The sequence below is a fragment of the Nerophis lumbriciformis genome, linkage group LG09 (genome assembly GCF_033978685.3).
Source record: "Nerophis lumbriciformis linkage group LG09, RoL_Nlum_v2.1, whole genome shotgun sequence".
Lineage (NCBI taxonomy): Eukaryota > Metazoa > Chordata > Actinopteri > Syngnathiformes > Syngnathidae > Nerophis > Nerophis lumbriciformis.
In genome coordinates this window covers 44,670,592-44,691,163 of record NC_084556.2, presented here as the reverse complement: position 1 = coordinate 44,691,163, position 20,572 = coordinate 44,670,592, and the positions used below count along the sequence as shown (strand labels likewise).

Below are 20,572 nucleotides of genomic sequence, written 5' to 3'. Positions count from 1 at the left end.
CATTTCCTCCTGCTTGTCCCTCTCGGGGTCGTGCGGGGGTTTTCACATCATAAAGTAACCAACCATTAACAGTAAATGAATAAATACATTAATAATAGTTTTGATAAAATAATACAACTGGAAATGATGCAATATGTTGCTGCATAGTTACTGCAGCTAAATCAGGAACCTTTGTAACCTGCTTTGAAATAATTATATTTTCATTCACATACCAAATAATATATTGGGATGTATACTGTTATCACAGGAGGATGCAATATATATCGCAATATAGATTTTAGGCCCTAATCCCAGCTAATGTCGGGTACAAACTGGAAAGGTGGACAGCCAATAACAGGACACATAAATACAAACAGGCATTCACACTCATGGACAATTTACATTCCCAAACTGGCCTCACATGAATGTTTTGATGGATTAGAGCAGGGGTCCACAAACTACGGCCCGCGGGCCGGATCCGCCCCCCGCATCCAAAATCCGGTCCACGGGAAGTCCCAAGTTAAAAAAAAAAGTGTTTTATTTTTGTATTTTTTTAATGTTATCTTTACTTTCTAATCCATTTTATACCGCTTGTTACTCTTGGTGTCTCCTAGCTGCTCAGGCAAATCATATTGTCTAAAAACGAATTTTCCCATCGATAACGTGACAATGTTAAATGTTGATGAACATCAATGTTAATTGATGTTAAATGACAAAACGGATTAACTTGCAGGAATATAAAGACAATGTATGTATATATATATATATATATATATATATATATATATATATATATATATACATACATGTATACATTGTCTTTATATTCCAGCGAGGGTAACATATATATATATATATATATATATATATATATATATATATATATATATATATATATATATATATATATATATATATATACATTGTCTTTATATTCCAGCGAGTTAATCCGTGTTAGCATCTTTTGTTATAGTTCCATACTCAGTCTTCCAAAATAGTCCGGAGCCTCAAAACATAACAGAGCGTATCAACTTTTGAACGTTTTCATTATTTTTTCATTTTACATGTTAAAAAAATGTAACACAACAAACAGAAGTGTGTAATCGGGTTAGCTCACTCACACATTAACATGTGCACTGAACAGTGGGACAACAACACATTACTTTTGGTTGGATGGAGAGCACTGCTGGACTCTCAATCAGCGGACTTGTGGTCAAGTCGGATGATCTGTTACACATGTGTAGGCCTACTTTGAAATAAATGACCACTTTTCAGAAAATAAAAAGCCCAAATTTTGATAATCGCATTTTTGTTGTTTGCAGATACCAAGCACATATCTTAGCTTACCGCGGCGGTCCAAGAAATGGACTAATACCTCGTGTCCACACAGACAAACACTCCCCAAAGCCATGTATAGAGAAAATATGGCCAACTTGGTTTCAGAATTGGTACCAAACATTGTGCCCTGTCGTCACGTGAGGTGCTTCTGACCAATCATTTAGGACAGGGGTCAGCAACATGCGGCTATTTAGCGCCGCCATAGTGGCTCCCTGGACCTCTTTCAGAGATGTGTGAAAATGGAAAAAAGATGAAGCAAAAAAATAATGTTTTGTTTTAATATATTTCTCTAGGACAGGGGTCGGCAACCCGCGGCTCTAGAGGCGCATGCGGCTCTTTAGAGCCGCCCTGGAGGCTCACTGTAGCTTTTTCAAAAATGTATGAAAAATGGAAAAAGATGAGGGGAAAAAAATATATTTTTGTTTTAATAATCTGTAGGAGGACAAACATGACACAAACCTCCCTAATTGTTATAAATCACACTGTTTATGTTAAACATGCTTCACTGATTCGAGTATTTGGCGAGCGCCGTTTTGTTCTACTAATTTTGGCGGTCCTTGAACTCACCGTAGTTTGTTTACATGTATAACTTTCTCCGACTTTCTAGGACATGTTTTATGCCACTTCTTTTTCTGTCTCATTTTGTCCACCAAACTTTTAATGTTGTGCGTGAATGCACAAAGGTGAGTTTTGTTATTGACTTGTGTGGAGCGCTAATCAGACATATTTGGTCACTGCATGACTGCATGCTAATCGATGCTAACATGCTATTTAGGCTAGCTATATGTACATATTGCATCATTATGCCTCATTTGTAGGTATATTTGAGGTCATTTAGTTTCCTTTAAGTCCTCTTAATTCAATTTATATCTCATGGCACACTATCTGTATGTAATAAGGCTTTTAATTTTTTGCGGCTCCAGACAGATTTGTTTTTGTATTTTTGGTCCAATATGGCTCTTTCAACATTTTGGGTTGCCGACCCCTGCACTAGGAGGACAAACATGACACAAACCTTCCTAGTTGTTAGAAATCACACTGTTTATACTAAACATGCTTCACTGATGAGAGTATTTGGCGAGCACCGTTTTGTCCTACTAATTTCAGCGATCCTTGTACTCACCGTAGATTGTTTACATGTACAACTTTCTTCGATGCTGCCACAGAAAGACGTGTTTTATGCCACTCCTTTGTCTCATTGTGTCCACCAAACCGTTTGTGCTGTGCGTGAATGCACAAAGATGAGCTTTGTCGATGTTATTGGTTTGCTGGAGTGCTTATCTGGCATATTTGGTCAATGCGTGACTGCAAGCTAATCTAGCTAACATGCTAAATAGGCTAGCTGTATGTACATGTTGCATCATTATGCCTCGTTTGTAGATATATTTGAGCTCAATTCATTTCCTTTACTTATGTCCTCGGTGTATTTAATCTGTCTCATGACACATTATCTGTATGTAACATTGGCTGCATTTCTGTGTTGTTTGTGTGCCATGTTGTTCCAGACCACAGCAAATGTTACCCAGCTTGCAAAGATTGTAATAAATCCATTCGAAGAAGACAGTCTGCCGTTTCCTTTAACTTGGACACAGAGGAGCCAGATGAGGTGGTTCGGGCATCTGGTCAGGATGCCACCCGAACGCCTCCCTCGGGAGGTGTTTCGGGCACGTCCGACCGGTAGGAGGCCACGGGGAAGACCCAGGACACGTTGGGAAGACTATGTCTCCCGGCTGGCCTGGGAACGCCTCGGGATCCCCCGGGAGGAGCTGGACGAAGTGGCTGGGGAGAGGGAAGTCTGGGCTTCCCTGCTTAAGCTGCTGCCCCCGCGACCCGACCTCGGATAAGCGGAAGAAGATGGATGATGGATGGATACACATCTATACTTTTGGCCATTCTGAGCCAGTAATTTCCAGAAGTTATCTCATCCTGTGAGAAGCCTCCATTTTACTAATGATTTCCAATGTTGCATAAATGTGTAGAATAAAAATTTAAATATAAAATTTCTGTCAAAGAAGATTTGCGTCAGCCTTTGATAGTAGGCTAGTATAGCTAATATATACACTTACATCATGTGTTGTCTTCATTATCACACTTATATAAGACTTTCAAAGTCATTTTGATAGTAGGCTAATATAGCTAATATAGACATGTACATCATGTGTTGTCTTCATTATAAGACTTATATAAGGCTTTTCATTTTTTGCAGCTCCAGACAGATCTATTTTTTTGTATTTTTGGTCCAATATGGCTATTTCAAAATGTTGGGTTGCCGACCCCTGATTTATGTGATTGTCTGACCATACTTTCTCTGATTGGTCAAAAGCTCCTCACGTGACGACAGGGCGTGCGTAATGTTTGGTACCAACTTTGAAATGGAGTTGGCCATACTCTTTCTATACGGCTATGACAGTCCCTACCCCTCCCTAACCTTACTTTCCCCACGCTCTTCAAATCACCAGTCAGAACTCAGCATGGACGCATTCACTGCCTTACATAGAGTTGGAAAATACAAAACTCTTTAAAAACAAGCAAACTTTCTCATACCTGTGTTAAAAAAAAAAATCACAGATCTTAGCAAAAGGAGCCAAAACATGGAGCTTTGGAGCCATGGTTGTTCACCCCTGATCTACAGTAAAATGGTAAATGGGCTATACTTGTATAGTACTTTTCTACCTTTTTTTAAAAGGAACTCAAAGCGCTTTGACACTATTTCCACATTCACCCATTCACACACACATTCACACACTGATGGCGGGAGCTGCCATGTAAGGCCCTAACCGGACCCATCAGGAGCAAGGGTGAAGTGTCTTGCTCAAGGACACAACGGACGTGACTAGGATGGTAGCGGTGGGGATTGAACCAGGAACCCTCAGGTTGCTGGCACAGCCACTCTCCCAACTCGCACCACGCCGGAATCATGTTTGTGTTGTATCTCTTTTTCTCCTATTATATAAACATATTTTAATTTTCATGCATTCATTGTATTTTTTAGTCATTTGTGATCAGAGACTTGAACAACATTTCTTGGATTGAACCACTGAAACATATTTGCAAATATGGAACATTTACAAAGGAAATACTGTGTTTTACTGGTGTGCTTTTATTTTGAAGACATGGCTTTTTTTTTTTTTTTAACAACTGCAAGATAGTTTTCTTTCCATAAAAGTTAAAAATACAGGAATGTGAGGGCACCAAGAAAGAGGGGTAAACTATGTGAGTTTCCTGGGGAAAGCAGGAGGGTTGACATGTATACACTGAACAATGTAATAGAGTGAAAGTATTATTATTAATATTATTATTATTATTACTGCTATCAAGTCCATACTTTTGAAGGTAGCGTGATATTGTGTGAAAACAGCAGCATGCATGTCCTGCAGCAGCCAGCAAGGGAGCTTGTTTGTTTGTTCACATGAAAACTTAACTGAATGTATACTCTTAAGTCTCTGCACGTCAACTACACGCGCGGCCACAAAACCTGAGGCTCCTAATGGAAGCGAGATGAAATTCAGCACAATTACGAATTTGGTTTAGCATTTTCCCCTCAGTGCATTCTGCAATGCGTTTGGGCCTGCCAGGTCTGTCCGGCATCCTCCCCCACCATCGCAGCCAACTCACCACCAGGTGGTGATCGGTAGAAAGCTCCGCCCCTCTCTTCACCCGAGTGTCCAAAACATGAGGCCGCAAATCCGATGACACAACTACAAAGTCGATCATGGAACTGCGGCCTAGGGTGTCCTGGTGCCAAGTGCACATATGGACACCCTTATGTTTGAACATGGTGTTTGTTATCGACAATCCGTGACGAGCACAAAAGTCCAATAACAGAACACCACTCGGGTTCAGATCCGGGCGGCCATTCTTCCCAATCACACCTCTCCAGGTTTCACTGTCGCTGCCAACATGAGCGTTGAAGTCCCCCAGTAGAACGAGGGGATCACCCGGGGGAGCACTCTCCAGTACTCCCTCGAGTGAATCCAAAAAGGGTGGGTACTCTGAGCTGCTGTTTGGCGCGTAAACGCAAACAACAGTCAGGACCCGTCCCCCCACCCGAAGGCGGAGGGAAGCTACCCTCTCGTCCACCGGGTTGAACTCCAAAGTGCAGGCTTTGAGCCGAGGGGCAACAAGAATTGCCACCCCAGCCCGTCGCCTCTCACTACCGGCAACGCCAGAGTGGAAGAGAGTCCAGCCCCTCTCGAGAGAACTGGTTCCAGAGCCCTTGCTGTGCGTCGAAGTGAGTCCGACTATATCTAGCCGGAACTTCTCCACAGAAACGCATTGTGAGGGTTTGCTGGGAACGCCTGGCAGAGTCTCCTGTCAGAGAGAGTTTCAATTCCCACCTCCGGAAGAACTTTGAACATGTCACGAGGGAGGTGCTGGACATTGAGTCCGAGTGGACAATGTTCCGTACCTCTATTGTCGAGGCGGCCGATTGGAGCTGTGGCCGCAAGGTAGTTGGTGCCTGTCGTGGCGGTAATCCTAGAACTCGTTGGTGGACGCCGGCGGTGAGGGATGCCGTCAGGCTGAAGAAGGAGTCCTATCGGGTTCTTTTGGCTCATGGGACTCCTGAGGCAGCAGACAGGTACCGACAGGCCAAGCGGTGTGCGGCTTCAGCGGTCGCGGAGGCAAAAACTCATGGGAGGAGTTCGGGGAGGCCATGGAAAAAGACTTCCGGACGGCTTCGAAGCAATTCTGGACCACCATCCGCCGCCTCAGGAAGGGGAAGCAGTGCAGTGTCAACACCGTGTATGGTGGGGATGGTGCTCTGCTGACCTCGACTGCGGATGTTGTGGATCGGTGGAGAGAATACTTCGAAGACCTCCTCAATCCTACCAGCACGTCTTCCTATAAGGAAGCAGGGCCTGGGGAATCTGTGATGGGCTCTCCTATTTCTGGGGCTGAGGTTGCCGAGGTAGTTAAAAAGCTCCTCGGTGGCAAGGCCCCGGGGATGGATGAGATCCGCCCGGAGTTCCTTAAGGCTCTGGATGTTGTGGGGCTGTCTTGGTTGACAAGACTCTGCAACATCGCGTGGACATCGGGGGCGGTACCTCTGGATTGGCAGACCGGGGTGGTGGTTCCTCTCTTTAAGAAGGGGAACCGGAGGGTGTGTTCCAACTATCGTGGGATCACACTCCTCAGCCTTCCCGGTAAGGTCTATTCAGGTGTACTGGAGAGGAGGCTACGCCGGATAGTCGAACCTCGGATTCAGGAGGAACAGTGTGGTTTTCGTCCTGGTCGTGGAACTGTGGACCAGCTCTATACTCTCGGCAGGGTCCTTGAGGGTGCATGGGAGTTTGCCCAACCAGTCTACATGTGCTTTGTGGACTTGGAGAAGGCATTCGACCGTGTACCCCGGCAAGTCCTGTGGGGAGTGCTCAGAGAGTATGGGGTAACGGACTGTCTTATTGTGGCAGTTCGCTCCCTGTATAATCAGTGTCAGAGCTTGGTCCGCATTGCCGGCAGTAAGTCGGACACATTTCCAGTGAGGGTTGGACTCCGCCAAGGCTGCCCTTTGTCACCGATTCTGTTCATAACCTTTATGGACAGAATTTCTAGGTGCAGTCAGGGCGTTGAGGGGATCTGGTTTGGTGGCTGCAGGATTAGGTCACTGCTATTTGCAGATGATGTGGTCCTGATGGCTTCCTCCGGCCAAGATCTTCAGCTCTCACTGGATCGGTTCTCAGCCGAGTGTGAAGCGACTGGGATGGGAATCAGCACCTCCAAGTCCGAGTCCATGGTTCTCTCCCGGAAAAGGGTGGAGTGCCATCTCCGGGTTGGGGAGGAGATCTTGCCCCAAGTGGAGGAGTTCAAGTACCTCGGAGTCTTGTTCACGAGTGAGGGAAGAGTGGATCGTGAGATCGACAGGCGGATCGGTGCGGCGTCTTCAGTAATGCGGACGCTGCATCGATCCGTTGTGGTGAAGAAGGAGCTGAGCCGGAAGGCAAAGCTCTCGATTTACCGGTCGATCTACGTTCCCATCCTCACCTATGGTCATGAGCTTTGGGTCATGACCGAAAGGACAAGATCACGGGTACAAGCGGCCGAAATGAGTTTCCTCCGCCGAGTGGCGGGGCTCTCCCTTAGAGATAGGGTGAGAAGCTCTGTCATTCGGGGGGAGCTCAAAGTAAAGCCGCTGCTCCTCCACATCGAGAGGAGCCAGATGAGGTGGTTCCGGCATCTGGTCAGGATGCCACCCGAACGCCTCCCTAGGAAGGTGTTTCGGGCACGTCCGACCGGTAGGAGGCCACGGGGAAGACCCAGGACACGCTGGGAAGACTATCTCTCCCGGCTGGCCTGGGAACGCCTCGGGATCCCCCGGGAGGAGCTGGACGAAGTGGCTGGGGAGAGGGAAGTCTGGGCTTCCCTGCTTAAGCTGCTGCCCCCGCGACCCGACCTCGGATAAGCGGAAGAAGATGGATGGATGGATGGATGCATTCTGCTCTTCCCTCAACCCTTCTGCCCCTCTGAGTGGATCTGAGGCTCCCTGAAGACTTGTCAAATGTTCTTAGATCAGCATAACGAGTGCAGAGTTCATTCCATTCAATCTTTTATCAGGTCACATCTTGTCCAGCGGCAAACAGAGCTGGACAGAGGTGAGGGTACAACGAGGGGGACCAGATGGATGGGTCAAGGTGGTCTGTCTGTCCTGATGCAACATTCAGTTAATACAGTTCTTCTCAATTATTTTCTCTTACGCACCCCCTAGAAAGAAGAAAAACATTTTGCTCCCCTCCCACTCACCGCCACAACTATAAACAGCATCATTTGTGTGTAAAATTGTAATAAGTACACCTCTGCGTAACACCGTATCCTTATTAAAATTAAAGAAAAAAAAACAAAAAAAAAAGAATTATAAATCAATTTACAACAAATATAACTTTATTTACATTGTTTTAGTCTGTAAACAGAAAATATTTAAAGTGCATCAATGTACCTGATATTTAAATTTTTTAAATCTTTATAGAAACTAAAAACACTTTTGATCGACTTGAATTGATCAGCAACATTAACTTGGGAGTTTGATATATAAAACACTTTAACCTACAAAACAACAACTAATAAAATAATTTGTGCTTAATTTGTATTTTTTTATCAAGATGAGAGTCAGAATTAATGGCTACAATGAGCACGTTATGTATTGCAGTTTTTTGAAGCTATGTTTGAAGCATGATACTGGTAAAGCATGTCACCGGGGTTTCCTGTGGCATCGTACCACGCCCGCCTCACTATTTGAGAAGAACTGACTTAATAGGACAGGGTGAATGTAGAATCCTGTATTAAAAATAAATTCACATGATCTCATGAACATGAAGGCGTTATAGTAAAAATGTTTATTGCAGTGTGTCCAATCAAAAACGCTGACTTTAATTCTAATAAAGCAAGATTATAGGGCTGTCAAGGCAGCCAGCAGAGGAGCAGACGGGTACTTTCATTAGTTTTCAAAGTGTTTAGGGAATGTATTTTATTTATCATGAATATACAGCTGTATGATCATCTTCAATAATCCCTATGGATCAGTGAAGCTTGGCTAAATGATTACAGCTCATGTCATCAACCTCTGTAGGCCAGATTGAAATAAAAAACCTTTACAGCAAATGTTTTATTTAACTTCAGTCTGGAGGGGGTGGTTGTACATGAAGAACACAGTAGAGTAGTTGTGGGTGTTATTACACTGGTGTGGATCATAACTACTACTAGACATGAGAGGACACACACAAGTGTTCTCCCAGTCAGGGTGTCATTAAAATAATGCACATGTTTAATGACAAATAAATTAAAATAAAAACTTGACCACAAGTAACACTGGCTTTAGTGTTGGGGTCATACACTCAATTTAACTGGAGGCTAAAGGAGGTACAGTGTGACACACACACACACACACACACACACACACACACACACACACACACACACACACACACACACACACACACACACACACACACACACACACACACACACACACACACACACATATATATATATATATATATATATATATATATATATATATATATATATATATATATATATATATATATGTATATATATATACATATATATATGTATATATACACATATATACATATATGTATATATATACATATATATATATTAAAAAATATATATATATATATATATATTGTCACGATGGGGGGGGTCGCAGCTTGCTGCGCGGTTGTTCTCCCAAGATGCAAAAATGGACGGCTCCGGACGACAGTGTGAAGGTAGGATTTGATTTATTTAGCATAAATCACCAAAGTGGCATAGGTGTGACGCAAACAATGAAGCCAGGCCGACTGACTGGCAAAGGCAACTTAAATAATGCCTCTGATTAGTGCTCGGGAAGCAGGTGAGTGGGCGAGCACTAAATAGAGACAGGTGAACACAATGAGTGACCATGGAAACCAAAACAAACTCACAGGTGCACAACCAAAAACTAAAGCAGTCCAAAACTAACAGAAAATAACTAAACAAACATGATCCAAACCACAGATCATGACACATATATATATATATATATATATATTTATGTGTATGTATTTATATACATATATATATATGTATATATATATATATATATATATATATATATATATATATGTATGTGTGGGAAAAAAAAATCACAAGACTATTTCATCTCTACAGGCCTGTTTCATGAGGGGGGGTACCCTCAATCATCAGGAGATTTTAATGGGAGCATTCGCATACCATGGTTTATATAGGGCACAGAGTGGGTGGGTACAGGCTGGCGTAGGGGCGTGGTGATTGGCTCATGTGTTACCTAGGAGGTGTTTCCGTCTATGGCGGCATGCTGTTACAATTTCACTGCGCTTGTTGAGGGATGACAGGTCTGGACGGTAAATAATAAACAGTTTCTCTTTCAAGCATAGGTTGCATCTTTTATTACCACTATTGTAAGGTGTGCTGGATGCAAGAATTTGCCATGTTATTGAATATTCAACATTATTGTCTTTGAGGTCCCAAATGTGTTTGCTGAGTTCTGTGGTATTTCGCAGGTTTTGGTTCCTGAAAGAAGCCTTGTGATTGTTCCATCTGGTTTTGAATTCTCCCTCGGTTAATCCTACATATGTGTCGGATGTGTTAATGTCCTTGCGTATTACCTTAGATTGGTAGACAACTGATGTTTGTATATATATATATATATGTATTTATATATATATATATATATATACATATATATATACATATATATATATATATATATATATATATATATATATATATATATGTACATATATATATGTATTTATATATATATATATGTATTTATATGTGTGTATCTATATATGTATTTATATATATATGTATTTATATGTGTGTATCTATATATATATATGTGTATATATATATATATATATATATATATATATATATATATATATATATATATATATATATATATATATATATATATATATATATATGTGTATATGTATATATATTTATATGTATATATTAATATATATATATATATATATATATATATATATATATATATATATATATATATATATATATATATATATATATATATATATATATATATATATATATATATATATGCACACATATGGACCGGGGGTCGGCGTGGCGAAGTTGGTAGAGTGGCCGTGCCAACAATCTGAGGGTTACTGGTTCAATCCCCACCTTCTACCATCCTAGTCACGTTCATTGTGTCCTTGAGCAAGACACTTCACCCTTGCTCCTGATGGGTCCTGGTTAGCGCCTTGCATGGCAGCTCCCGCCATCAGTGTGTGATTGGGTGAATGTGGAAATAGTGTCAAAGTGCTTTGAGTTCCTTAAAAAAGGGTAGAAAAGCGCTATACAAGTACAACCCATTTACCATTTACCATATATATATATATATATGTACACACACACACTATCACTTGTTGTAAACTCTGACGTCAGCAGGCTGTCACCCAAAGATGTCTGTCTGCAACATAAATAATAATAACAAGTCCAATTCTTACATGACAGAGAAGTACCCCAAAGAAAACACCTGCAGAAATGTGCTCCCCAAAGTAAATGCTGTACTATATATATATATATATATATATATATATATATATATATATATATACATACACTATCACTTGTTTTATTGTTTTGCTTGTGTATTTTTAAGGGCACCAACCCCCAAAATATTTTCTTTATTTTGGTTTTGATTTTTATTCAAGTGCAAAAGTTTGCAAACAAAGTATATTTTTATTGTCATTAGTAGTTTGTTTTATTTAACTTGGAGATTTCAAAGTTTACATTCCAATTACGACGTTAAAATATACAAGAAATACACACCGCATCTGAAGTGATATGCCTGCACTATTATTATGTATTATCATTACATCAAAAAATGATGACAATAATATCGTTTATCGGCAATAATTTGAAGGTTATATATCGTCAAGCAATAGTTGTTAGGCATACTGATACAAACTTAAAGAAAAAGTAAGGCCAGCAACACTCGTGTCCTTCTTATAATTTTAATATAAACTGCAAAGGCGCTACCAAACACGGACCGGTTTCGACAAGGTCTTGGTCAGGTTGGTGCTTCATTTTGATACTTTATAAGTATTATATCATATATAGAGGGAGTTAGAGCTATTCTAGCGTTTTATAAAAAATGTTCACTGGGCTGATGAGCTATGTTTTCTTTTATCATAATGGTTGTCCACACATTTATTTATTTTTTTATCATTTTTTAATTACTTTATAAAATGATCTGAGTCTTTGATTTAATCCATTTTGTCTATTATTTGTGCACTTTGATTTTTGAAGTTGTTCTTGATTTATTATATCAATTGATTGACCACAGATGTGACTATTTAAGAGCATCGCTTCCTGTAAAAAAAATTGCACACTGACGAAGACCTTGTCCAAACCGGTCTGTTTTTGGTAGCGCCTGTGAAGTTTATAATAAAATTATAAGAAGGACATGAGTGTTGCTGGCCTTGCTTTTTCTTTAAGTGCACCTCTTTGTTTTTGTTTTATTATGTTTTTTGGACAGTGCGTGTTTTTCCTGTATTTTGTAATACTGATACTAGGGATGTCCCGATCCAGGTTTTTGCACTTCCGATCCGATACCGATATGGTTTTTGCACTTCCGATCCGATACCGATATTGACCGATACCGATACTGACCGATACTGGCCTATCCGAGCATGTATTAAAGTTTAAAGTTATTTAGCCTACTTAGTTGTCAGAATCATGTTGAAAAGGGTTTTAGTACTCTTAAAAACAACTAGCCAACTGAATTAGGGGAGTTTGAAAAATACACAATGGTTGGTAACAAGAAACTGACCTGTTTATTTAAGGATAAACACAAAATAGACAAAATTATACATGACAAACAGAAATGGCATCATTGAACTAGGGCTGGGGGATATGGCCTTTTTTTAATATTGCAATATTTTAAGGCCATATTGCGATACACATCTCAATATTTTGCCTTAGCCTTGAATGAACACTTAATGCATATAATCACAGCAGTATGATGATTCTATGTGTTTTGATTGATTGATTGAGACTTTTATTAGTAGGTTGCACAGTGAAGTACATATTCCGTACAATTGACCACTAAATGGTAACACCCCAATAAGTTTTTCAACTTGTTTAAGTCGGAGTCCACTTAAATTGATTCATGATACAGATATATACTATCAGATATATACTATCATCATAATACAGTCATCACACAAGATAATCCATCCATCCATCCATCCATCTTCTTCCGCTTATCCGAGGTCGGGACGCGGGGGCAGCAGCCTAAGCAGGGAAGCCCAGACTTCCCTCTCCCCAGCCACTTCGTCCAGCTCTTCCTGTGGGACCCCGAGGCGTTCCCAGGCCAGCCGGGAGACATAGTCTTCCCAACGTGTCCTGGGTCTTCCCCGCGGCCTCCTACCGGTCGGACGTGCCCGAAACACCTCCCGAGGGATGGCAGAGCTTCTCACCCTATCTCTAAGGGAGAGCCCCGCCACCCGGCGGAGGAAACTCATTTCGGCCGCTTGTACCCGTGATCTTGTCCTTTCGGTCATAACCCAAAGCTCATGACCATAGGTGAGGATGGGAACGTAGATCGACCGGTAAATTGAGAGCTTTGCCTTCCGGCTCAGCTCCTTCTTCACCACAACGGATCAATACAGCGTCCGCATTACTGAAGACGCCGCACCGATCCGCCTGTCGATCTCACGATCCACTCTTCCCCCACTCGTGAACAAGACTCCGAGGTACTTGAACTCCTCCACTTGGGGCAAGATCTCCTCCCCAACCCGGAGATGGCACTCCACCCTTTTCCGGGCGAGAACCATGGACTCGGACTTGGAGGTGCTGATTCTCATCCCAGTTGCTTCACACTCGGCTGCGAACCGATCCAGTGAGAGCTGAAGATCCTGGCCAGATGAAGCCATCAGGACCACATCATCTGCAAAAAGCAGAGACCTAATCCTGCAGCCACCAAACCAGATCCCCTCAACGCCTTGACTGCGCCTAGAAATTCTGTCCATAAAAGTTATGAACAGAATCGGTGACAAAGGGCAGCCTTGGCGGAGTCCAACCCTCACTGGAAACGTGTCCGACTTACTGCCGGCAATGCGGACCAAGCTCTGGCACTGAGCATACAGGGAGCGGACTGCCACAATCAGACAGTCCGATACCCCATACTCTCTGAGCACTCCCCACAGGACTTCCCGAGGGACATGGTCGAATGCCTTCTCCAAGTCCACAAAACACATGTAGACTGGTTGGGCAAACTCCCATGCACCCTCAAGGACCCTGCCGAGAGTATAGAGCTGGTCCACAGTTCCACGACCAGGACGAAAACCACACTGTTCCTCCTGAATCCGAGGTTCGACTATCCGGCGTAGCCTCCTCTCCAGTACACCTGAATAGACCTTACCGGGAAGGCTGAGGAGTGTGATCCCGCGATAGTTAGAGCACACCCTCCGGTTCCCCTTCTTAAAGAGAGGAACCACCACCCCGGTCTGCCAATCCAGAGGTACCGCCCCCGATGTCCACGCGATGCTGCAGAGTCTTGTCAACCAAGACAGCCCCACAGCATCCAGAGCCTTAAGGAACTCTGGGCGGATCTCATCTACCCCTGGGGCCTTGCCACCAAGGAGCTTTTTAACTACCTCAGCAACCTCAGCCCCAGAAATAGGAGAGCCCACCACAGACTCCCCAGGCACTGCTTCCTCATAAGAAGACGTGTTGGTGGGATTGAGGAGGTCTTCGAAGTATTCCCTCCACCGATCCACAACATCCGCAGTCGAGGTCAGCAGAACACCATCCCCGCCATACACGGTGTTGATAGTGCACTGCTTCCCCTTCCTGAGGCGGCGGATGGTGGTCCAGAATTGCTTCGAAGCCGTCCGGAAGTCGTTTTCCATGGCTTCCCCGAACTCCTCCCATGTCCGAGTTTTTGCCTCTGCGACCGCTGAAGCCGCACACCGCTTGGCCTGTCGGTACCTGTCCGCTGCCTCAGGAGTCCTATGAGCCAAAAGAACCCGATAGGACTCCTTCTTCAGCTTGACGGCATCCCTCACCGCCGGTGTCCACCAACGGGTTCTAGGATTACCGCCACGACAAGCACCAACTACCTTGCGGCCACAGCTCCAATCAGCCGCCTCGACAATAGAGGCGCGGAACATGGTCCATTCAGACTCAATGTCCAGCACCTCCCTCGTGACATGTTCAAAGTTCTTCCGGAGGTGGGAATTGAAACTCTCTCTGACAGGAGACTCTGCCAGACGTTCCCAGCAAACCTCACAATGCGTTTGGGCCTGCCAGGTCTGTCCGGCATCCTCCCCCACCATCGCAGCCAACTCACCACCAGGTGGTGATCGGTAGAAAGCTCCGCCCCTCTCTTCACCCGAGTGTCCAAAACATGAGGCCGCAAATCCGATGACACAACTACAAAGTCGATCATGGAACTGCGGCCTAGGGTGTCCTGGTGCCAAGTGCACATATGGACACCCTTATGTTTGAACATGGTGTTCGTTATGGACAATCTGTGACGGGCACAAAAGTCCAATAACAAAACGCCGCTCGGGTTCAGAGCCGGGCAGCCATTCTTCCCAATCACGCCTCTCCAGGTTTCACTGTCGTTGCCAACATGAGCATTGAAGTCCCCCAGTAGCACGAGGGAATCACCCGGGGGAGCACTCTCAAGTACTCCCTCGAGTGAATCCAAAAAGGGTGGGTACTCTGAGCTGCGGTTTGGCGCGTAAGCGCAAACCACAGTCAGGACCCGTTCCCCCACCCGAAGGCGGAGGGAAGCTACCCTCTCGTCCACCGGGTTGAACTCCAACGTACAGGCTCTGAGCCGGGGGGCAACAAGAATTGCCACCCCAGCCCGTCGCCTCTCACTGTCGGCAACGCCAGAGTGGAAGAGAGTCCAGCCCCTCTCGAGAGAACTGGTTCCAGAGCCCTTGCTGTGCGTCGAAGTGAGTCCGACTATATCTAGCCGGAACTTCTCCACTTCGCGCACTAGCTCAGGCTCCTTCCCCCCCAGCGAGGTGACGTTCCACGTCCCAAGAGCTAGCTTCTGTAGCCGAGGATCGGACCGCCAAGTGCCCTGCCTTCGGCTGCCGCCCAGCTCACATCGCACCCGACCTCTATGACCCCTGCTATGGGTGGTGAGCCCATTGGAGGGGGGACCCACGTTGCCTCTTCGGGCTGTGCCCGGCCGGGCCCCATGGGGACAGGCCCGGCCACCAGGCGCTCGCCATCGTGCCCCACCTCCGGGCCTGGCTCCAGAGGGGGGCCCCGGTGACCCGCGTCCGGGCGAGGGAAATCTGGGTCCTTGTTTTTTATTATTCATGGAGGTCTTCGAGCCGCTCTTTGTCTGATCCCTCACCTAGGACCAGTTTGTCTTGGGAGACCCTACCAGGGGGCATAAAGCCCCCGGACAACATAGCTCCTAGGATCATTGGGACACGCAAACTCCTCTACCACGTTAAGGTGGCAGCTCAGAGAGGAGATAATCACATTTAATTATTTACATTATTTATAATCCGGGGTGTGGAGGGGGGGCGCCGGATGTAAGTGTCAAAAAGACAGCCAAAAGAGTTTGATATGAGAATAAATCTAAAGTTAAAATGTAGGGTAGAAATGCACCCATTTGCAGGAAATGTAGTCTTGATTTTCAAAATTTTCTTTCAAGGCTTGCATGTCTACATTAAAACATTCTTCTTCATACTGCATGCTACTTTTAAACTTTCATGCAGAGAAGGAAATCACAACTAAAAAAATCACTAATTTTTTCATAAGGTGTTGATGTGGAAATTTTTGCCTCGGCATTTTGATGGTGTGGACGTGTGGCACCGAATGGAGATAAGCGTCTCGACAGACGTTACAATATTTGAACAATGATGACGAAAACTGTTTTCTCTGTCGTGTCGGTGTATCGAAAATTGTTATGCGGTTATTTTTTTATTTGATTTTGTGCGTGGCATATAATTGCCATGCGCAGTGCACAATTGCACAGGCGCACACCTGAGAGGGAGCGTTGCTCGCACGGCTGCGCTAGCATCACAGCTAACGGTAGCCATGCTGCTACCTCTCTGCTCGGGGAGGGCGTATACGTATGTGACGTGTGTAAGAAGGTGCGCTTGCTGTCTGTGAGAGGGAGACACAGGAAAGAGTGAGAAGAGCCTGTCGTGTAATGCCAGCAGCTAAAAGCAACTGCGTGAGAATCCACAGACCTGTGGATGTGTTGAAGGTGTGCTGGAAAATGCGGAACGGAAATTAGGGAGCAGCAGAAAAGTGGAATGTATTATTTAAATCGGTGCGTTGGAAAACACGGACCGGAGTTTTTTTTTAAACTGGATCTGGATCGGCATTTTCCCATGCCTTGCCGATACGCATTTTTGGGCAAATATCGGCGGCCGATCCGATCCAAATATCGGATCAGGACATCCCTAACTGATACTAACTGAAATGCCTGTCTCACACAGCCCCGACATCTCATTGCTACCCATCAGAGGGGCCCCAATGTACAATCTCAGAAGTACTGCATTACAATCAAAATAACAACATGATATCAGGTGTAACACGTTAAACTACATCCACAACGATGTGATCCATCAGCAGCGATAATCTGTTCAATACAACAATGTTATCATCACAGGATTTAAAAACATTCGGCGAGAGATTTTTCTATTCAAAAGGATCAGATTTTGAGATGATGTAGTCGCCACATCACGCTTCAAATGTTGTTTGCTTCACTATATTGCCGATTTTTATTTTTATTTTTAAAGCATATTCTTAATTCATGATTATTGTAAGTCTTGGTTATGTCTTATGTGTATGTATTTCAGTGTAGTATGTCTTTATTGTGTATTATGTTGTGGCAATCGTTTTAGGGTAAAGATGTTATGTTTAATTTGATGTAAAAAATATTTATGCACTTTATTTGTGACTCCAGCCTCATCAATAACACCTCTTCACATTGGTGAGTGAGTTAAGGGTGTGCCAAAAAACAGCGGTACGTAGCAAGACTCAATTAGACTCAGCTCTACGCAAAGTAAAGCTAAGTGGAGATGAACTAAAATTGTACACAAAGCAAACTATAACCTGCTACCCAAGAATATACAACAGTTCTTCTCAAAAAAAGAGGAGAAATATAATCTCAGAGAAAAATGTAATTTAAAACATTTGTATGCACGTACAACACTTAAGACCTTCAGTATATCTGTATGTGGAATCAAATTATGGAATGGATTAAGCAAAGCAATCAAACAATGTACTAATATGATCCACTTCAAGAAACTCTTCAAACTTAAGTGTTTACAAAGTACAAAGAAGAAGAACCATGACAAACATTCCGAATTTATTTCATCCATCTATTCTTTCATTCTCAAAATAATCTTACTTATCTCATCATATGAAATATAACTTACTTCTCCGAGTATTATTTATTTATTTATTTTTATTGTGATTACTTATGGAGTATATTGTGAATACATTGAGAACAGGAAGTGAACAAAAGTTTTAGCAACTGTTATGTAAAAGAAAAGGGGTAGAATTAAACAAGCTCTGCTTCTTCCTACTCCTTTTCGAACATGTTGAAAAGAGAAACTGGAAATTGTGATGTATCATGTTGTATGCTTGCATGTTCCAAATAAACTCAAACTCAAACTCTGTTGATGCACTTCATCTTGGACATCAACAACATCTCTACATGACATTGGTGAGCATTTGACATAAGCTATGTGGAATGACAACATCGGGACATGCAATGTTAACGACGCGGCTAATGTCCGCATCTATCTTTGCTCCAGCTGTCAAGTTTACCAAGCCTGTGGTTTCATCCCAGTTCTAATTTACCCAAATACGTCATGGTTGTGTTGTAGTGGCCGGGTGATTATTTGCACAACAGGATCACAATCTTTTCTATTTTTCTATTCATTGTAGTCTATTTATTGTTAGTTCCTAATAATGTATGCTACTTGTAACCTAATCTTTGTATATCCTATCTAATTTAAATTATTATATACATACTAGGGATGTCCGATAATGGCTTTTTTGCCGATATCCGATATTTCGATATTGTCCAACTCTTAATTACAGATACGGATATCAACCGATACCGATACATACAGTCGTGGAATTAATACATTATTACGCCTAATTTGGACAATCAGGTATGGTGAAGATAAGGTCATTTTAAAAAAAATTAATAAAATAAAATAAGATAAATAAATTAAAAACATTTTCTTGAATAAAAAAGAAAGTAAAACAATAGAAAAACAGTTACATAGAAAATAGTAATTAATGAAAATGAGTAAAATTAACTGTTAAAGGTTAGTACTATTAGTGGACCAGCAGCACGCACAATCATGTGTGCTTACGGACTGTATCCCTTGCAGACTGTATTGATATATATTGATATATAATGTAGGAACCAGAATATTAATAACAGAAAGAAACAACCATTTTGTGTGAATGAGTGTAAATGAGGGAAGGAGGTTTTTTGGGTTGGTGCACTAATTGTAAGTGTATCTTGTGTTTTTATGTGGATTTAATTAAACAAAAAAAACAAAAAAAAACGATACCGATAATGAAAAAAACGATACCGATAATTTCCGATATTACATTTTAAAGCATTTATCGGCCGATAATATCGGCAAGCCGATATTATCGGACATCTCTAATACATACTATTGTTTATGTGGTACTCATTAGAATAAATGTGGGACCTTGGGTGTGTGATATGACAATAAAGTTCCCCGAATCCTTCAACAATAGTACTTTGCAATATTAGTTTAAAGCAGTTAGGCCTTAAACGAGGGACGACTGTAGGTACAAGTCGAAAGTACAAGCACTGAACGATAGAATATTGCTATTAATGTGAGCTAATGGAGGATGTTGTTTCCCTTACTACAGTTACTGACACTGAAGCTTTGTCAATTCTACTTCTTTTCAAACTTCATAAACTTGAAGTAGTTTTCAATATAGCACCCCAAACATTACAATACATTTAAAAAACAACAGACTGTATTGAGAGTTTGAAAACTTTGAAAATAAAAATCACTTGACATTGGAGGTAGAGTAAATCAGTTTGTAAATGAGCCTCAACCCACCTTGGAAGTGGCTAGACGCCTGCTGAGCCAGACTGAGATGCTCCTCAGTCAGAAGGTAGACGGGCAGGTGCTGGTTGATCTCCACGCTGGTGCACACGTGACTCTCGCCATGAAGGAAGAATGTGAAGGCACAAGACAGGTGCTCGCTGCAAGAAGACATGGATGCACAATTTAAACGTTTGAGGTGCGTTATCGAATTGCAATCAATAACACTCATAAGTGAGAGGTGGCTGCTGTGAATGAGGAACAGAGATAAGGAAAAAAGATATGATCTTGATATATATATATATATATATATATATATATGTATATACACGTACTTACAAATGATCAATCCTAAGAAGCAGGAAGTTACCTTTATAGTCGCGATCAAAAGTTTACATACACTTGTAAAGAACATAATGTCATGGCTGTCTTGAGTTTCCAATAATTTCTACAACTCATATTTTTTCGTGTTAAAGTGATTGGAGCACATACTTGTTGGTCACAAAAAACATTCATGAAGTTTGGTTCTTTTATGAATTTATTATGGGTCTACTGAAAATGTGAGCAAATCTGCTGGGTCAAAGGTATACATACAGCAATGTTATTGGTTACATGTCCCTTGGCAAGTTTCACTGCAATAAGGCGCTTTTGGTAGCCATCCACAAGCT

At 42.6% G+C, this 20,572-nt stretch overlaps 1 protein-coding gene across 1 annotated transcript in view; it reads right to left on the bottom strand.

The window, feature by feature from the left end:
• med13a (mediator complex subunit 13a) overlaps positions 1 to 20,572 on the bottom strand; it is a 210,943-nt gene that overhangs the window by 92,947 nt on the left and 97,424 nt on the right. The window contains exon 4 of the mRNA XM_061963074.1: positions 19,920 to 20,065. Within this exon, the coding sequence (XP_061819058.1) occupies positions 19,920 to 20,065 (146 nt within the window). The remainder of the gene's footprint in view (positions 1 to 19,919; positions 20,066 to 20,572) is intronic.